Here is a 16,564-nt window from a genome sequence, read left to right on the forward strand (position 1 = left end):
TCTTTTGCATTTTTATGAAAAATGTGTCACACCAAAAGACATCTGGAAGTGGGACTTTTGTCAGAGTGCCAACAAGATCTGATTTATTGTAAATATAAAAATGATAACTCACCTCAGATTGTACAGTAGAAATACACTGATAGTACTGTACAACCCGTTCAAATATCCCAAAATAGTGTCACACCATATGATTTTGATTTCTGTGACAAAATCTTTTTGATTAGAACTGACTCAAAACATTATGCTTGTAATTTGAAACGAGTAGGCTCAAAAGTAGACATCTGTGTTAATTTTCTGTATTTCTTTGAGAATTTATTTTTCTTAGTTTTATTCAAGTTCTCACTTTGAGAAATAAGTGCCGGACAGTCACACCATATGAGTTTTATGTTTGGTTGAAAATTCTGAAAAAATGAGTGATGATCTGTTTTAATGTTGAGTATGTTCACATAAAGTATAATGTTCTGCACAATATTGAGAAGGTTTTTGGCAAATATATTTTTTATTCATACATGTTGACACTGAAGACAGCAAAACTGCCATGTCACGTCATCCACCCATATGTCAATGGTCGTGACTTTAAACAATGATTTGGCTTTTCAATCTAAATGTACTGGACGGGTGTAAAGTTCTGTTTGGGTGGAGGATGTGCAATAAAGGGGTATTGCACAGTTTTTCTTTTCATATTCAATTCAATTTTATTTATAGTATCAAATCATAACAAGAGTTATGGTGATGGTGGTTACGGTGAGCTGCAACCATGATTTAGGTGCCACCCTAGTCCAAAGAAAACTTCTGGGCATACGTAGACCACATTGGACCAGGTCCAGATCCAAAACCACTATTTATAATTTTAAATTTTGACATGTCTAGTGGTTTTGGATCTGTACCTGGGCTAATATGGTCTACATGTGAAAAAAAACTGTGAAATCTCCCTTTTATTGCATTCTTATAAAGACAATAAAGCTTTCACAAATCTAAAAGTGTGTTTTAGACATAATTAATAATTTACCTTAATGACTAACACGCTTTCAGTGCAGTCAGGTTCAAAAAAGGATCAGTCACTCAGCAATGTAAGTTATGTTTCCCTGCTAAATCAGACGCTGTGAATCGGAAGCTAACTTTAGCTTTAAGTTTCCCTTAAATTTCCCCTTAACTGCCGATTCAAAGCTACAAATCGGAAGCCAACTTCAGCGTTGTCATTCATTGAGTGACCGGTATACCACAGTTAAAATGTCCTTGCTGACACTAGTTTGACACAAGTTTCCTCAACAGGTCTAAATGCTGCTGGGCTTCCTTATGCAGAGTCTGCGTGCTGTGAGAAGACAGATGTATCTCCGTCCCTAGGTAGGCTATGATCAACTGGCTGACCATTGATGCTGCCCTGTCCAAGACAACTATTGTGAATAGCAGTGGTGGAAGAAGTATTTAAGTCCTTTACTTAAGTAAAAGTACTAATACCACACTTTAAAAATACTCTGTTACAAGTCAAAGTCCTGCATTGAAAATGTTACTGTAAGTATGTAAAGTATGTAAGTAGCATCAGGAAATGTACTTAAAGTATTAAAAGTAAAAGTACTCCATGCAGGAAAAAAACCTCACATGTAAAAAACTGAACACGATCAAAACCGTTCTGTGTTTAATGGTCTAACCAGCAAAACAACAATAAAACATGGTATTTCATGAACTGTGTAAAATGTGTTTTGTGTGCAAAAATCTTAATGTGTAAAGTAACTAGGAACTAAAGCTGTCAAGTTAACACAGTGGAGTACAAAGTACAATATTTCTCTCTGAAATGTAGTGGAGTAGAAGTAGAAAGTGGCATGAAAAGAAAAGACTCAAAGTACAAGTTCCCCTTAAATTTGTACAGCACAGCATCTTGTAGAGTTAACATAAAAAATGAGTCCCTAAGATTATAAAAAAAAGAGATGTCATTAAGGAAGGTTATTTAAATTCTACAACTGAACTTGACATGTATTGAAAACCTGTATTAGAGACACTGAAAGCGTCATGGTGGTTAAGAATGACACGTTTTTAGATGTTCCTGTAAAAACAGCCCCAAATTATAAATAATAAAATCTTCCTGAAAAGAAATCTGAACAACTTGATTGCCTCACAGACATCAATGAATAATTTTTTTCCCCCGAATGATTAGAAGAAATACTGGATATAAAATGTATAAACAAAAAAACAAATGTCAATATAACGCTCGACCCGTTCAATAAGGGATAGGTAAAAGCCCTAGGCTTATCATGTCTTTAATATCTATTGTTGCTTCTGCTGAATGACTCAGCAAATTACTTTTTCTTCAGGACTCATTCATGTTTTGGGGTGCAAAAGGCCAGGTTGCTGTAACCTGTCAAAAGGACAGACATTTCCACGCAGACTTTTACTGTTTACACCTGCTACATCCAGTAAGACATTTCATTTTCTAAACAATGATACAAAGTGATGCACAAGAAGAAATACAATAATAGTCAATAGTCAGGAAAGGCGCCCTGAGGAGTCAGTACCTTGCTCAAGAGCACCTTGGCAGTGCCCAGGAGGTGAACTGGCACCTCTCCAGCTACCAGTCCACCACCATACTTTGGTCCGTATGGGGACCATATAGTTTTGGGACACTTTTATAACTTGTAGGCTTGTTGGTGAGGGAGAGATCACGGATGAAAAACTTGGAGGAAAGGCTTGTCACTAATAGCTGGTCCACCTTAAAGCCACCCCACCTTAAGTTAGTGAGCCTGAGCTGAAGTTGTTGCTATCTCTGGGGCTAACCCCCTTCCCTTTTTTTTTTTTTTTTTAACCAGCAGGTAGCAAGCGAGACACAGGAACCTGGCTTGGGTGGCCGGGTTAGCTCAGTTGGGGGAGCAGGCGCACACTCTGTATATGGGGGTGTACTCCTTGACGCGGAGGCCGCAGGTTCGGCTCTGACCTGCAGCCCTTTGCTGCATGTCGTTCCCCCTCTCTCTCTCCACTTTCATGTTTTCATCTGTCCTGTGGAATTAAAGGCCTAAAATGCCCCGGGAAAAAAAATCTTTAAAAAAAAAAAAAAAGGAACTCTGGCTTGGGTCTTGAGGAGAGAGGACTGCTTTCTGTAATGTGTTCTCTTAATCCAGAGTTTGATCACCGCAGAAACTTTCATCTGAACCAGTAGTTGTACTGCTGTCAAAAACATAGTTCTGATATCTGACATGTGACTGCCTGGTGAATCTTTTGTTGAAGTCTTTTCCACGCTCAGCCAGTAATACGTGTTATTCAAAGTGTCCTTTCAATCCTCACGGTCTATCAGTCTCAGGTTCAGAAGAGTCTCCAGTCTTGTCATCAGTTTCTGGTTCTGGATGTCTATGTGGATCAGATTTCTCCATCAGCTTCTGCTTCCATCTGTTCCGTTTGTTGCTGATGGAGCCAAGTGGATCTTTGGTCTTAAACATTTCACCCGAGTCTTTTCTTTCCTTTGTGAGTTCTCAGGTGCCTCTTTAAACTACAACTCCATGCAAAACATTTCTTACAAACTGAGCAGCTGAATCTTTTCTCTCCTGTGTGGGTTGTCATGTGTTTCTGTAAAGTAGCTTTATATCCAAAAGCTTTCTTACAAACTGAGCAGCTGAAAGCTTTCTCTCCTGTGTGGGTTATCATGTGTCTCTGCAAATGGCTTTCCCGCAGAAAACCTTTCTTACAAACTGAGCAACGGACATATTTCAATCCTGAGTGTGTTCTCATGTGTCTCTTCAGAGAGCTCTTGCTGCCATATCTTTTGGCACACTTAGAGCAGCTAAATTGTTCATCACCAGTACTACATCTGGTATCACTGACAGGAACGTCGTCGTTTTCCAAAGACTTTAAAGCTGAATGAGCTTCTCTGGTCTCCTCCTGATCCTCACTGTCATCAGTCTCAGGTTCAGAAGAGTCTCCAGTCTTGTCATCAGTTTCTGGTTCTGGATGTCTATCTGGATCTGATTTCCTGGCTGGTTCTGGTCCTCCACAGTCCTCTCCATCAGCTTCTGTTTCCATCTGTTCAGTTGGTCTCTGATGAAGCTGTGAGGGCTGACAACCGACAAGCTGATGGTTTCTGAGCTGCTGGAGCCTAGTGGATCTTTGGTCACTAACACTGCAGCTGAAAGGTCTCTCTCCTGTGTGGGTTCTCATGTGTCTCTTCAGAGATCTCTTGCTGCCATATCTTTTGGTACATTTAGAGCAGCTAAATTGTTCCTCACCAGTACTACATCTGGTATCACTGACAGGAACGTCGTCCTTTTTCAGAGACTTTAAAGCCGACTGAGCTTCTCTGGTCTCCTCCTGATCCTCACTGTCATCAGTCTCAGGTTCAGAAGAGTCTCCAGCCTGGTCAGTATGTGGTTCTGGATGTCTATCTGGATCCAACTTCCTGGCTGGTTCTTGTCCTTTACAGTCCTTCAAAGGTTTCCTTACTCTGTGGGTTCTCATGTGTCTCTTCAGATTTGACTTGAAGCCAAATCTTTTTCTACACTTGGAGCAGCTGAATTGTTTCTCACCAGTACTACATCTTGAATCACTGACAGGAACGTCATCCTTTTTCAAGGAGTTTAGACCTGACTGAGCTTCTCCGGTCTCCTTACACTCACCGCTGTGATCCATCTCAGGTTCAGAAGAGTCTCCAGCCTGCTCTTCGGTATCTTGTTGTAAATGTAATGGGAACTTGGTGATGTCAGCCTCCTCCAGCCCTTGAAGCCCCCTTGTCCCCTGTTTCTCTTTAATTTCCTCACTCGCCGACAGCTGATGGACATCTGCAAGAAACAGACAGAGAATTGTTTTTGTTCATTCACATCACAGCTCAAAACTATTCTTATTGAATGTCAATAGATCACGGAGCATCAAACAGCTGCAAACTGTTCACTCAGCCGTGTCAGTAGTTGGTTACTGAAATCCGAAGTCAATATGGCATCGGTTGTTAGACTAGCAGTATCCATATGAATGGCAATGCAGATTTCCAAGCCTTGTTTTGATTTGTTTTGACTTAAATGCACTAAATATTTAATGGATCAGCACATTGGGTAAGTTGTAAGAATATGTGACCCCACTGTGACTGCTTAATAAAGGATTTAAACTTCAAAATATTGTTTGGGGTAGTTATGTCATCCCTTCAAACTAATCTGGACACGTTTTCTCATTTGGAGTCATCACAGAGCCAGTACCTCAGAGGTCACCATGTTTTATTGTAGCCTATTTTAATAGGCAGCCACAAAACAAAAATCTAAGCAAATAAATGACAAACTTCTATAAAAGCCAATTAACAGCCAAACACTTAATCATAATATCACAATAAGAATAAATCAGATTTGCGCTCCTTACCCTTACCTCAGCTTTATAAATAAGTTAAACATGTAATATTGTTGCCAGGATTACAAATAGATGGTACATTCAAACAGACAGGTCTCTGTTCCATCTGTCAATTAATTAGTGCTGCTCCCTTTTAGTCGATTAGTCAACTAATCTGTCATTTTGGTCTTAGTCAACTTAGATTTCTTTAGTCGATTAGTCGTGTTTTATGCTTTTTTCATGCTGAATGACTTATTTCCAAGAAACGTACGAGCACATCTCTGGTAAACACAAGAATTAAAGTGGTGCTTTTGCATGACTCTTTTCAGGGAAACTCAGATTTACAGATCGGTCGATTAAATCAACTAATCGTTTAGTCGATACAATTGAATGAGTGTTAGTCGACTAACGGTACAGATCCACTTTTGCGACACGACTGTTGCATGGTGTCGCATTTCTTCAATCGAGCACAGCCCTACAATTAATAGGTGAAACATTGACATTGTAACATTGTAGCCTGGTTGACAGAGCAAATCTCAAATTTACGTAGATATAAACATGGCACCCGTGGATGTAATGTATTCAGCATGGCCAGACTACGTACAGCAGCAGCAGCGCCCTCTGCGGTCACAGTTTCTGACGAGTCATCTTTCGGTGCATTACCTGCCGGTCTCAGAATGGGACTAAAAAACACGAACGATGGGCAAATTGACCCCAAGATTTCAACAGCCTATATAGGCCAATATTCTTATCTTAGATTAAGAATAGACTAATTTTATTGTAATAGTCGAGTAAATGCTCGCAGGGAGGAGAGAAGAGTGTTTATAAATGAACAAACCTGTCCTTTGTAACCGAAGCTGAGGGGTGAAAACAGAGTCCAGAAGTTTCCGTTGTCGCTCGTTCTCCTCTTTTGACCGACACCGTTCCTCCTCGTACTCTGCTATCGTTCTTTCAAACAGCCCAAATATCTCTTCAGCAGCCGCGGTTAGTCGCTGCTTCACCGACTCTCTCAGCATTTGGGCCTTAGACATCTTCACACAATCACAGAAACTCCGTCAGACAGACACTTTTTTCGACACAAACTCTTGGAAAAACACTCTTCGCCATACGCTCTCTACCGAACAGTAATTCGGACTAGCTCTTTGTTAAGACCCCTCCAAAGCGCGTGGTGGGCGGCGCTGTCTCAATGTAGCCTGCAGCGAAGGAGCATTCAACAATAGTCCTCATTAATCTTGTGATGTGTGTGGGCGGTAGCCTACCGTCCTCCAGACTACGGTAAAGTTAGAAAGCTATGACGTAACATATTTGATTGTGTTTTCTTCCCTTTTATCTCCATAAATTAAAATCCATAATTGTTGATTGGTCTTCTGTCAGCTTTGTTTGGCACAGCTCCGTGCTGCCTTCACGGAAACGGGACGTCAGAGCATCATCTTAAATGAGCTCCGTACTTCGGCGTGAAGCTGCGTTCAGATAAAAAAAAAAATGGGAAAAAAAATATATCTATTACAGTAACAGTTTTTCGTCAGATCTTTTATAGAACACAACGTTTCCTACTGCAGCTTCATTTCACGGAGAAAGAAAAGAGACGAGCGAGAGATATCGACTGTGCTTTGTTGTTTGGCAAACATTTGGCTGTTTCACAAACTCCCGGGCAGTTCAGGGCTTGTGTTTGGTGTTTTAAAACATTTTTGTTGAAGCGATAGAGGCAGTGATGTAACTGTTTACTGTACGGGGTTCTCACGCCTCCTCAAAACGCAGCGCGTTTTTTTCTATTTACTCGCAAGACAGGCGATAGCAAACCTAGACTCTTCTAAGCATCAAAAAAGGACTCTCACTAACTTTCAGAGGTTGTAGCCTAAACGTATTTCCATTCGGAAGTTAATCCTTCTGCTTTTACCCCTTGATAAGTGCCAGCTTGGTTTCCGTTGGAACAATTCGATTATAGATTTAGATTTGAATGGTTAATTTGAATGTTAAATTGCTTGCTGTTTTTGATTGGCTACTGTTAGTGTCTGTAATACCTAATTAAAGTTTGAATGTTACATATCTAGTCGTTCTGATTGGCTGCTGTTAGCTTATTTAAATTGAATGTCAAATAGTTTTGTTTTTTTTAAACACCTGTAAAGCTGTGGAGCTGGGAGGGTCGTCTGTACCTGGCCATCTGGTACAGAAGGCTAAAAGAGACTGCTCTCCTGGGAGTCTCAAAGCTGTTATATACTAGACTTACTCTCTCTCAGCTGGTCTCAGTACTGCATCCATCTGCCATTGTGTTCTTTGTTTGGTTTGTACACCTTACAACACACATAACACCATTCATTCACTCATCCACACATGGCAAACACGACTGATGTCTTCTACATTTACACACCCCACTATTGCATTTAGGTTTAGTTAATTTGTGTTATTAGTATTTTTAGTTAAATAAACTACTTTTTGGTTATTCTATGTGTTGCTCCCTTTTGTTGCCTTGAGCCAGACGGTAACAATATTCACATGGATCTTTTGATACCTGGGAAACAAATACATATGTTGTTTGTCATTCAATGATATGATTTTTGATAACAATAGTAACAACAATAATAGGCCTAATATTAGGGCGTAATCATTAATATTCGGGGCAATTAGCCTACATCTTATTTGATGGGGGGCGGTTAGGGACCTGGATAATGGATAGGGGAGGCGCTGGCACATAAAAAGGTTGAGAACCGGGGTGCCCGGATAGCTCAGTTGCAGGCGCCCATATATAGAGGTTTACTCCTCAACGCAGCGGGCCCGGGTTTGACTCTGACCTGCAGCCCTTTGCTGCATTTCCCCGTTCAAGTCTTCAGCTGTCCTGTCAATAAAGGCCTAAAAATGCCCAAAAAGTAATTTTTAAATAAATAAATAAAGGTTGAGAACCACTGGCTTTGACAGTGTAATTGTAATTTACATTTTTTTGTGGTTTAATTAATTGAATTAGTGGTAAATTATAGGTTTGTTGTTCTATTGCTAACATTTCACAGTTTCTGTCTTGAGTTTATGGAAAGGGACTATTCTCCTCCCCTCCCGCCTTCGCTTTCAGCCTTGTAAAAATCTAGATAAGGATGCTGCTCTCCCAAAACACTGTTCATTTTCTTAGACTTAAGTGAACATTCTATGCACAGAGAATAAAAATTATTAAAATACTTTGTTGAGTGAAGCCTTATTTCAGATCTAACCCTAGGTATTATAACTCCACCAAGCCAAGTAATAAGTAAACATACAAAGTTTGGTTTAAAGCTATGCTTTGGCAGGCATTCAGATCTGGGAAGTTTGTGTGTGACTCTACGTGAGGTTTGTCCTTGGCCCCTTTTAAGTGTGTGTGTGTGTGTGTGTGTGTGTGTGTGTGTGTGTGTGTGTGTGTGAGAGTGTGTGTGATGAAAATATAATTCAGTGTAATTGTAATTTACACTGTTGTGATTTAATTAATGGTACATTATAGGCTTGTTGTTCTATTGCTAATGTTGAGTTTTAAAAAGTTAAAACAATGCTGATCTAAAGATATCAATGTACTTTTTATGTTTTGATGTATTCACAATGTACGCTGCAGCTGAGTTAGGCAGGAAAATTGCATCCCAATCGTCATCCTGCCATCTGTAGCTTATTGTGCTCTAATTATAGCCTGACAAGCCAGACCCACATCAAGACGTAGGGCGTTTCTCAATACCAAGAATGAAAAGTACAGACTTGTGTTCTTGGGGAGAACTTTCTTGCTGGTTGTTCTTGGAAGAATAAACTCGCAAGTTCCCAAGCACAGAAAACGCTGTTAACAGTTTGAGACGATGCGTTCTTCCTGTTATTGCTCAACACCCCCAGCACAGAGGCTACCTGCAAGGCTCCAAAATAACAGCTAGATATAAAAACCACAACAATATAACCACTTTGTATTAAAACAATCTCCGGACAAGAAAACCTCATAATGCTACAACTATTGCAATAATATTGAAAAATAAAACTAATTGAGCTTTAATTTTATTATTTATGGTTTAGTTCAAACACCCTTTACTTATTCAAAAGAGTGGAACGCGATCCGTCCAGAAATGCTTAAGGCTCTGGGTGTGGAGGGGTTGTCCTGGTTGACACACCTCTTCAACATTGCGTGGAAGTCTGGGACGGTGCCTAAGGAGTGGCAGACCGGGGTGGTGGTTCCCCTTTTCAAAAAGGGAGACCAGAGAGTGTGTGCAAATTACAGGGGTATCACACTTCTCAGCCTCCCCGGTAAAGTCTACTCCAAGGTGCTGGAAAGGAGGGTTCGGCCGATAGTCGAACCTCGGGTTGGGGAGGAACAATGCGGATTCCGTCCTGGTCGTGGAACAACGGACCAGATCTTTACTCTCGCAAGGATCCTGGAGGGAGCCTGGGAGTATGCCCAACCGGCTTACATGTGTTTTGTGGATCTGGAGAAGGCGTATGACCGGGTCCCCCGGGAGATACTGTGGGAGGTGCTGCGGGAGTATGGGGTGAGGGGGTCTCTACTCAGGGCCATCCAATCTCTGTACGACCAAAGCGAGAGCTGTGTCCGGGTTCTCGGCGGTAAGTCGGACTCGTTTCAGGTGAGGGTTGGCCTCCGCCAGGGCTGCGCTTTGTCACCAATCCTGTTTGTAATATTTATGGACAGGATATCGAGGCGTAGTCGGTGTGGAGAGGGGTTGCAGTTTTTATTTATCACACAGACTGAAACTCAACTTCTAATAAATCAGAAAACAAATACACCAAAAATAGGAACTAAATACAAAATATTATGTAGGCTATAGCCTATGGCATAATTTAAACAAGTCTCCCGAAAAGAAACGGGTATATCTCATAGACTATTAATATACAGTCTATGGTATATCTCTCCTCTGCCTGCTGCGCTGTGTGTGTGTGTGTTTGTTGAGTTTAACTCCAAAAAGACAGTTAACACAGGTTCCCGTTAATCCTATGATGGACATGTGTTGTGATATTTAAACAAACGATCCGTCAACGGCGAAATAAAAGCCTCTTATTTACGGAACCGGTCTAAAAGACCTCCGTGGTCCGACTCTATACACGATGTGATTGGCCTGACCAGAGTTTGGTTTTTCCAGCTCACAAGTCAACGGACAGTGCCTAGACCCTCCTGGCTGCAAAATAAAGTTGCTGCAGCTAGGGTGCGTCTAGATTTCTAGGCTACTCTAATTACATAATGTCTGTCACTTAGCAGGAGGAGGCTCTGTGTTCACATTATGGGAAGAACTTCTGTTGTCACTCTGTCTGGGGGCCGTCTGTTGATTAGATTAAGACCAAAAGACTAACTTGAATACAGGGTTGTGGCAGAGACCTTTGGTGTCATCCAGACAACCGTTCACCGCTGTGTAGGTGTGCAGGGCCATACAGTTCAAGCTGTTGAACCAATTCGTCAATTTACCCGACGTGGCTGAGGCATAGGCTAGAGCGCACCGCAACTCCACCACGCGCCTTGTGCCACAAGTGTACGGCGCACTGGATGGGACCCATATCCCGATCCTTCCCCTGGAACTATAATCAGTATATTATAAGCCTCTTTCCAACCAAGTAGTTACAGGAACGTAGTTATAGGAACAGTCCACTACTAAACAGTTCTACTAACTACTCTTCCCCAAAACCGGTTTTCTCATTTGCATTCACACTGGCCAAGTGGCCATAGGAACTGACCTTTTGTTATTATAAACACAGCCATCTAACCACCACTATGCGGAAAGGGAAAGACCCTGCCCTGAAGTAGGAGGTCAAAGAGTTACAGGAACTGTTGTCAGAGGAATTTAATAATCCCCAAATTGGTCCAGTCGGAACAGGAGAAAAAAAAAGGGTTCTAGTAAGGTTATGTTCTAGGAACTGCAAAAATCCCTCCAGTCGGAAAGCGGCTATTGTTACATGTTCGCTACGTCACGACTTATTCGGCAAAGCTGTTTCCATCTCCCATTTTGTGCATTAACTCTATTTCGAAAAAAGGCAAAAACCACCTCAAGCAAGCGTAAAAACCTTTTGCGAATTTGAGGACGTCTTCTAATTTTGCCGTTTCCATCAACATTTTCTAATGTGATACTTCAAAATGCGATACTTCAAAATAAGTTGATGGAAACATGACTAGTGATAAGTTCTAAAACTAAAACTCTTTTCTCCAACTTCTCCTGATGTGAATGTCCCAGTACTGTGTTTATCGACTGTAAAAGTGTTATGTAAATTAATTAGCTGAGTGGTAATGATAAAAACAGTTCAAGTGTAGTTCAGTTACTTAAGTCACGTTCTGTCTTCCATACCACAGTACTGCATACCTGACAGAAGGAACCGGTGAGGATGAAGGTGTTTTTGAAATATATAGCCTATATATAGAGACAGAGATTGAGAAAGCAATATCCTACATTTAAAAAAAAAATTATAGGAATGGATGAACCAATGCAAGGCCCTTTACCATCATTGTGTTTTATACAAATAGGACAACAGCGCCCCCAAGTGACTTTACTGTCAAATGACTGTTAATGTTAAAGTGATGGTTCGGAGTAATTTCACCCTAGGGTCCTTTGATAGAGATAAAACAAAAATATTTATTAATTTAATGATTAAATAAGGTAATGTCTCCAAACTTACCTCAATTATAACTTGTCTCCTGCTAGTTATACTACAGCACTTACTTAAAAAAAAAAAAGTTTAATTTATAAATATTTTTGTTGTAATTCTTTTCGGTGTTGTAATTTGTAGACGTCCCTAAGCACTCTTACTGCCGGTAACAGTAGCAGTAGCAACAGCAGAGAGCAGAAGCCAACAAGTGTTATTTACATAAACTTCTGGTGTACTTACAAACTTTCCAATCCATCGTTTGAGTACATAACCTATTTGTACTAGTGTAGAAGTTTGGTATCATTTCGGGCATTATTAGTGGGGTCATTTACGAGACACAAACCTGGATCCATTAGCCCCTGCGCTAAGCTATTCAGCTGATAACGCTAACTCTCCCAATGTTCGACCCAGGTGAAAAAAGCTTCTGGGGGGTTGTTTGGCTCGAGGTTAATGGTGCAAAGTACCCTTAGGTTGAAATTACTCTGAACCACCACTTTAACAGAGATGTGACTCTACAGTACATACTGACCTCTTCCTTGGTTTTGAAGGAGCTGCTTAGTTGCACAAAGCAATTACTGATTAATTGCTAGTTGATTATGAATATGCACATTTGGAAAAGCCTATACATTTACCTTATTGGTTTCCTCTCAACAAGTTACAGGGCCACCATGAAAAACACTAGACTCTAGCAGTGTTAGTTTTGGTCCGCTGCTTTCAGCTTGTAGCCTTGTTGGTGGTGAAAGATCATTAAAGCAAAACTTGAAGGATTGGCTTGTCACTAAAATGAGAATAGCTGGTCCACCTTAAAGTCGGCCCACCGGCTGAAGTTGTTGCTTTCTCCGGGGCTAACCCCCTTCCCTTTCTTTAACCAGCAGGTAGCAAGCAAGACTCAGGAACCTGGCTTGGCTCTTGAGGAGAGAGGACTGCTTTTTCTGTAATGTGTTCTCATATCAATCATGTCCAGAACTGTTTCTACCTTCTTTTAATCCAGAGTTTTATCACAGCTGAAACTTTCATCTGAACCAGCTGTTTTACTTCCGCTGCTGTCAAAAACATAGTTCTGATATCTGACATGTGACTGCCTAGTTCATCTTTTGTTTAAGTCTTTAACCGCACTTAGCCAGTAACGATTGTCATTCACAGACAATAATCACTGTCTATCAGTCTCAGGTTCAGAAGAGTCTCCAGTCTTGTCATCAGTTTTCTGGTTCTGGATGTCTATGTGGATCTGATTTCCTGGCTGGTTCTGGTCCTCCACAGTCCTCAAACGGTTTCTCTCCTGTGTGGGTTCTCATGTGTACATGTAAATTTATTTTGTGTGCAAAAAGTTCCTTACAAACTGAGCAGCTGAAAGGTTTTTCTCCCGTGTGGATTCTCATGTGTACCTGTAAAGTATAACTCTGTGCAAACAATTTTTTACAAACTGAGCAGGGGAAGGGCTTCTCTCCTGTGTGGGTTCTCATGTGTTTCTGTAAACTATCTTTCCGTGTAAAAGATATCTTACAAACTGAGCAGCTGAAAGGTTTCTCTCCTGTATGAGCTCTCATGTGGTTCTTTAGATGCGTGTTGTGGCTAAACTTCTTCTGACACACGGAGCAGCTTAATCGTTTCTCTCCTGTGTGGGTTCTCATGTGTGCCTGTAAATTTCCACTCTTTGCAAAAGATTTCTTACAAACTGAGCAGGTGAAAGGTTTTTCTCCGGTATGAGTTCTCATGTGTTGCTTCAGCCATGCCTTGCATTCAAATCTTTTCCCACAATCAGAGCAGCTTAATGTTTTCTCATCAGTACTACAGCTCGAATCACTGACAAAATCATCATCATCATCATTTTCCAAAGAGTTTGAACATGACTGAGCTTCTCCGGTCTCTTTCCACTCATTACTGTCATCAGTCTCAGGTTCTGAAGAGTCTCCAGTCTGGTCTTCAGTATTTATATGTAAATCTATATCTGGATCTGAGTTCTTGGCTGGTTCTGGTCCTCCACAGTCCTCTCCATCAGCTTCTGTTTCCATCAGTTCAGTTTGTCTTTGATGAAGCTGTGAGGGCCGAGGTTTCTTTTCATCATCTTCACTCTTCACAGGGACAGTAGTGAATGAGAACTTGGTGATATCAGCCTCCTCCAGCCCTTGAAGCTGCTGTCTCTTCTGACTGATCCAGAGTTCCTCCTGTTCCTCTTTAATGTGTGGGGGCTCTGGGTGCTGCTGGTCCAGACTGGAGCTCCACTCCCGCTGCTCAGGGGGAACCTCTTCTTCCCTCACCGACAGCTGCTGGACATCTGCAGGAAACAGACAGAGACGTTACAGAGAAATAATGTTGTTCATTCACATCACAGATCAAAAACTTTCATTTAATAGCTGTTCATTTTGTTGATCTGCTGCATTCACATCACAGATCAAAAACTTTCATTTAATAGCTGTTCATTTTGTTGATCTGCTGCATTCTGCATCCAAGGACTGAGATTAAAAATGATGTCTAATGGATGTTTTACTAGGTTTAGGGGATTCTTTTGACTTTTAATGCAAACCATCTTCCCCTGCTGTCTCACAGAACTGTCTAATGTGAGAGTGAAAGGCTTTCCTTCAGAATGAAATGTGCATCATTGACACCTGTTGTGTACTTTTCAAAGAATGAATGCTTGTTATCCTTGTTAGACAAAAAAATATTAAAAAAGGTACAGATTAGATGTTCTTTTATATGTAATAAGTATTTATAAAATGAAATGTACAGTTATGGTGAAGGGTATGTGATGATGTGGGGCTATTTTAATTCCAAAGGCCGAGGGAACTTTATCAGGATGCATAGTATCCTGGATCCATGAAATAACTGGCCTTTAAAAATAAAACTCTACCTGCCTCTATGGGAATTTAACATAGGGGTGTACTCACTTTTGTTGCCAGCAGTTTAGACATTAATGGCTGTGTGTTGAGTTATTTTGAGGGGACAGCACATTTACACTGTTATACAAGCTGTACACTTAATACTTTACATTGTAGCAAAGTGTAATTTCTTCAGCGTTGTCCCATTAAAAGATATAATGAAATATTTACTAAAATGTGAGGGGTGTACTCACTTTTGTGAGATACTGTAAATGCACGTGCTAATAAATATGCTTTTTGGCAGAAGGTGGTGATTAGGCGTACGTTACTGTGTGCATTTTAATCTAGGCTCATTTCATTTCACATTTAAAAACTACTTTTCGACAAATTTTCTGTTTTTTAAAAGTTGCCCTCGAAATATGTTTTAATGTCCTACACTGTGTAACGTTATTTAAGTAAATGCTCAGTTACTTTTCATCTCAGGGAGGAGAGAAGAGTGTTTATAAATGAACAAACCTGTCCTGTGTAACCGAAGCTGAGGGGTGAAAACAGCGTCCAGAAGTTTCCGTTGTCGCTCGTTCTCCTCTTTTGACCGACACCGTTCCTCCTCGTACTCTGCTATCGTTCTTTCAAACAGCCCAAATATCTCTTCAGCAGCCGCGGTTAGTCGCTGCTTCACCGACTCTCTCAGCATTTGGACCTTAGACATCTTCACACAATCACAGAAATTTTTTTTCTCTACACAAACTCCGTCAAAAACACAGTTTGCTCTCCACCAAACAGTCACGCTAGCTCTGTGCTGCTAACCAGCTAGCATGCAACGCTAACTTCGATAGCTTTGTAGCTAACCTAACGTTACCGGAAAGATGAGATCCGAGGTAACACGTTCAGAAAAAAGTAAAACAAAACGAAGTCCATTCAGACAGGTTCATCCAGACATACAGAGGCTCGGATAGATCCACACTTTCTCAACACAACAAAGGGACTCTGCTGCTGTTGTTGGGACTCCCTAAACTCGTATTCCACCGGGATGGGAACGGTTCATGGGTGTTCATACAAAAACTGAACAGAGTAGTTTTGCAGGACTTCTTTTTCCTTCTGCTTATTCTTCTTCTTTAGAGTTAGTGGCGGTTTGCAAACCAGCTTAAAGGTGCATTACCACATCCAACTGCAGTGGAGGGTGGAGCAAGAGAGTACACAGAAAAAAACAACACAACTTGATTCTTTTAGATAATTTAATGTATTTCAAAAAAGTTAATAAAAAAAGTTTTTTCCCATATTTTGCTAAACCATATTTTGTTACCATTTGAAACACACACATTTCATATGACCTAATTCAGTTTGAACCCGTTATCCACTGCTGTTGCTAACCTAAAACATTTCATTCACTACTGTGAATGAAGTACTCAGAGAAAGTGCAAATATACAAGTTCACCAAACACTACACAAGACCAATGCTGCAGACTGAGGAACATAGAATGTATTTCTCTCCATATACCCAAATTAGTCAACATGTCAACATGGAGAATCACAACAAAACATGTCCCAGTTTTCATGCTACTACAGTAGTCTGTATAACACTGTTAGCTCAGCAAACAGACAAGTGTGTTGGGTGTTTTGGAAATCACTGTGTGTATTGTTTTGCAAAAAGTGCGAGGCTGACATTGTGCTTACAGTGGTGCACATCTGGGCCAGTGATTTGCTCCTTGAGTGTAAGGTTTTGATAATTGTGTAATACTTTTGATTTCAGTGTGTAAGCAATCGGCAAAAACTGTAAAGGAAAGTAAGATACAGTTTAAGATAAATGAGAACGGTAGAAGAATAACAACATATAACAACAATACAAAATAATGAAATAAAAATAAGAGAACATGAGAGTAAAATAG

At 40.6% G+C, this 16,564-nt stretch overlaps 2 protein-coding genes across 2 annotated transcripts; both read right to left on the reverse strand.

Annotated features, from left to right (window-relative positions):
- Positions 1-1,535: 1,535 nt before the first annotated feature.
- Positions 1,536-6,684, reverse strand: LOC114570155 (zinc finger protein 84-like). The gene is made up of 2 exons (XM_028600403.1): positions 6,128-6,684; positions 1,536-4,757 (listed from the first exon to the last, which is right to left on the reverse strand). The coding sequence occupies exons 1-2, from the start codon at positions 6,318-6,320 to the stop codon at positions 3,427-3,429; spliced, it is 1,524 nt and encodes a 507-aa protein (XP_028456204.1). The 5' UTR covers positions 6,321-6,684; the 3' UTR covers positions 1,536-3,426.
- Positions 6,685-10,562: 3,878 nt separating this feature from the next.
- Positions 10,563-15,815, reverse strand: LOC114570194 (uncharacterized). Its single transcript, XM_028600448.1, has 3 exons — positions 15,195-15,815; positions 13,909-14,137; positions 10,563-10,743 (listed from the first exon to the last, which is right to left on the reverse strand). Exons 1-3 carry the CDS (start codon positions 15,385-15,387, stop codon positions 10,563-10,565), a joined length of 603 nt encoding a protein of 200 aa, XP_028456249.1. The 5' UTR covers positions 15,388-15,815.
- Positions 15,816-16,564: the final 749 nt, after the last annotated feature.

This window comes from Perca flavescens, chromosome 15 (genome assembly GCF_004354835.1).
Source record: "Perca flavescens isolate YP-PL-M2 chromosome 15, PFLA_1.0, whole genome shotgun sequence".
In the NCBI taxonomy this organism is placed as follows: Eukaryota; Metazoa; Chordata; class Actinopteri; order Perciformes; family Percidae; genus Perca; species Perca flavescens.

What these genes read in the sequence shown, in the direction of transcription:
- LOC114570155 (XM_028600403.1), bottom strand. Translation starts at nt 6,320, where the DNA reads ATGTCTAAGGCCCAAATGCTGAGAGAGTCGGTGAAGCAGCGACTAACC. An exon ending in GCTTCGGTTACAAAGGACAG is followed by an intron (nt 4,758 to 6,127) that starts GTTTGTTCATTT and finishes TGTTTCTTGCAG; the next exon opens with ATGTCCATCAGCTGTCGGCG.
- LOC114570194 (XM_028600448.1), bottom strand. Translation starts at nt 15,387, where the DNA reads ATGTCTAAGGTCCAAATGCTGAGAGAGTCGGTGAAGCAGCGACTAACC. An exon ending in GCTTCGGTTACACAGGACAG is followed by an intron (nt 14,138 to 15,194) that starts GTTTGTTCATTT and finishes TGTTTCCTGCAG; the next exon opens with ATGTCCAGCAGCTGTCGGTG. An exon ending in GATGATGAAAAGAAACCTCG is followed by an intron (nt 10,744 to 13,908) that starts GCCCTCACAGCT and finishes TTGTGGCACAAG; the next exon opens with GCGCGTGGTGGAGTTGCGGT.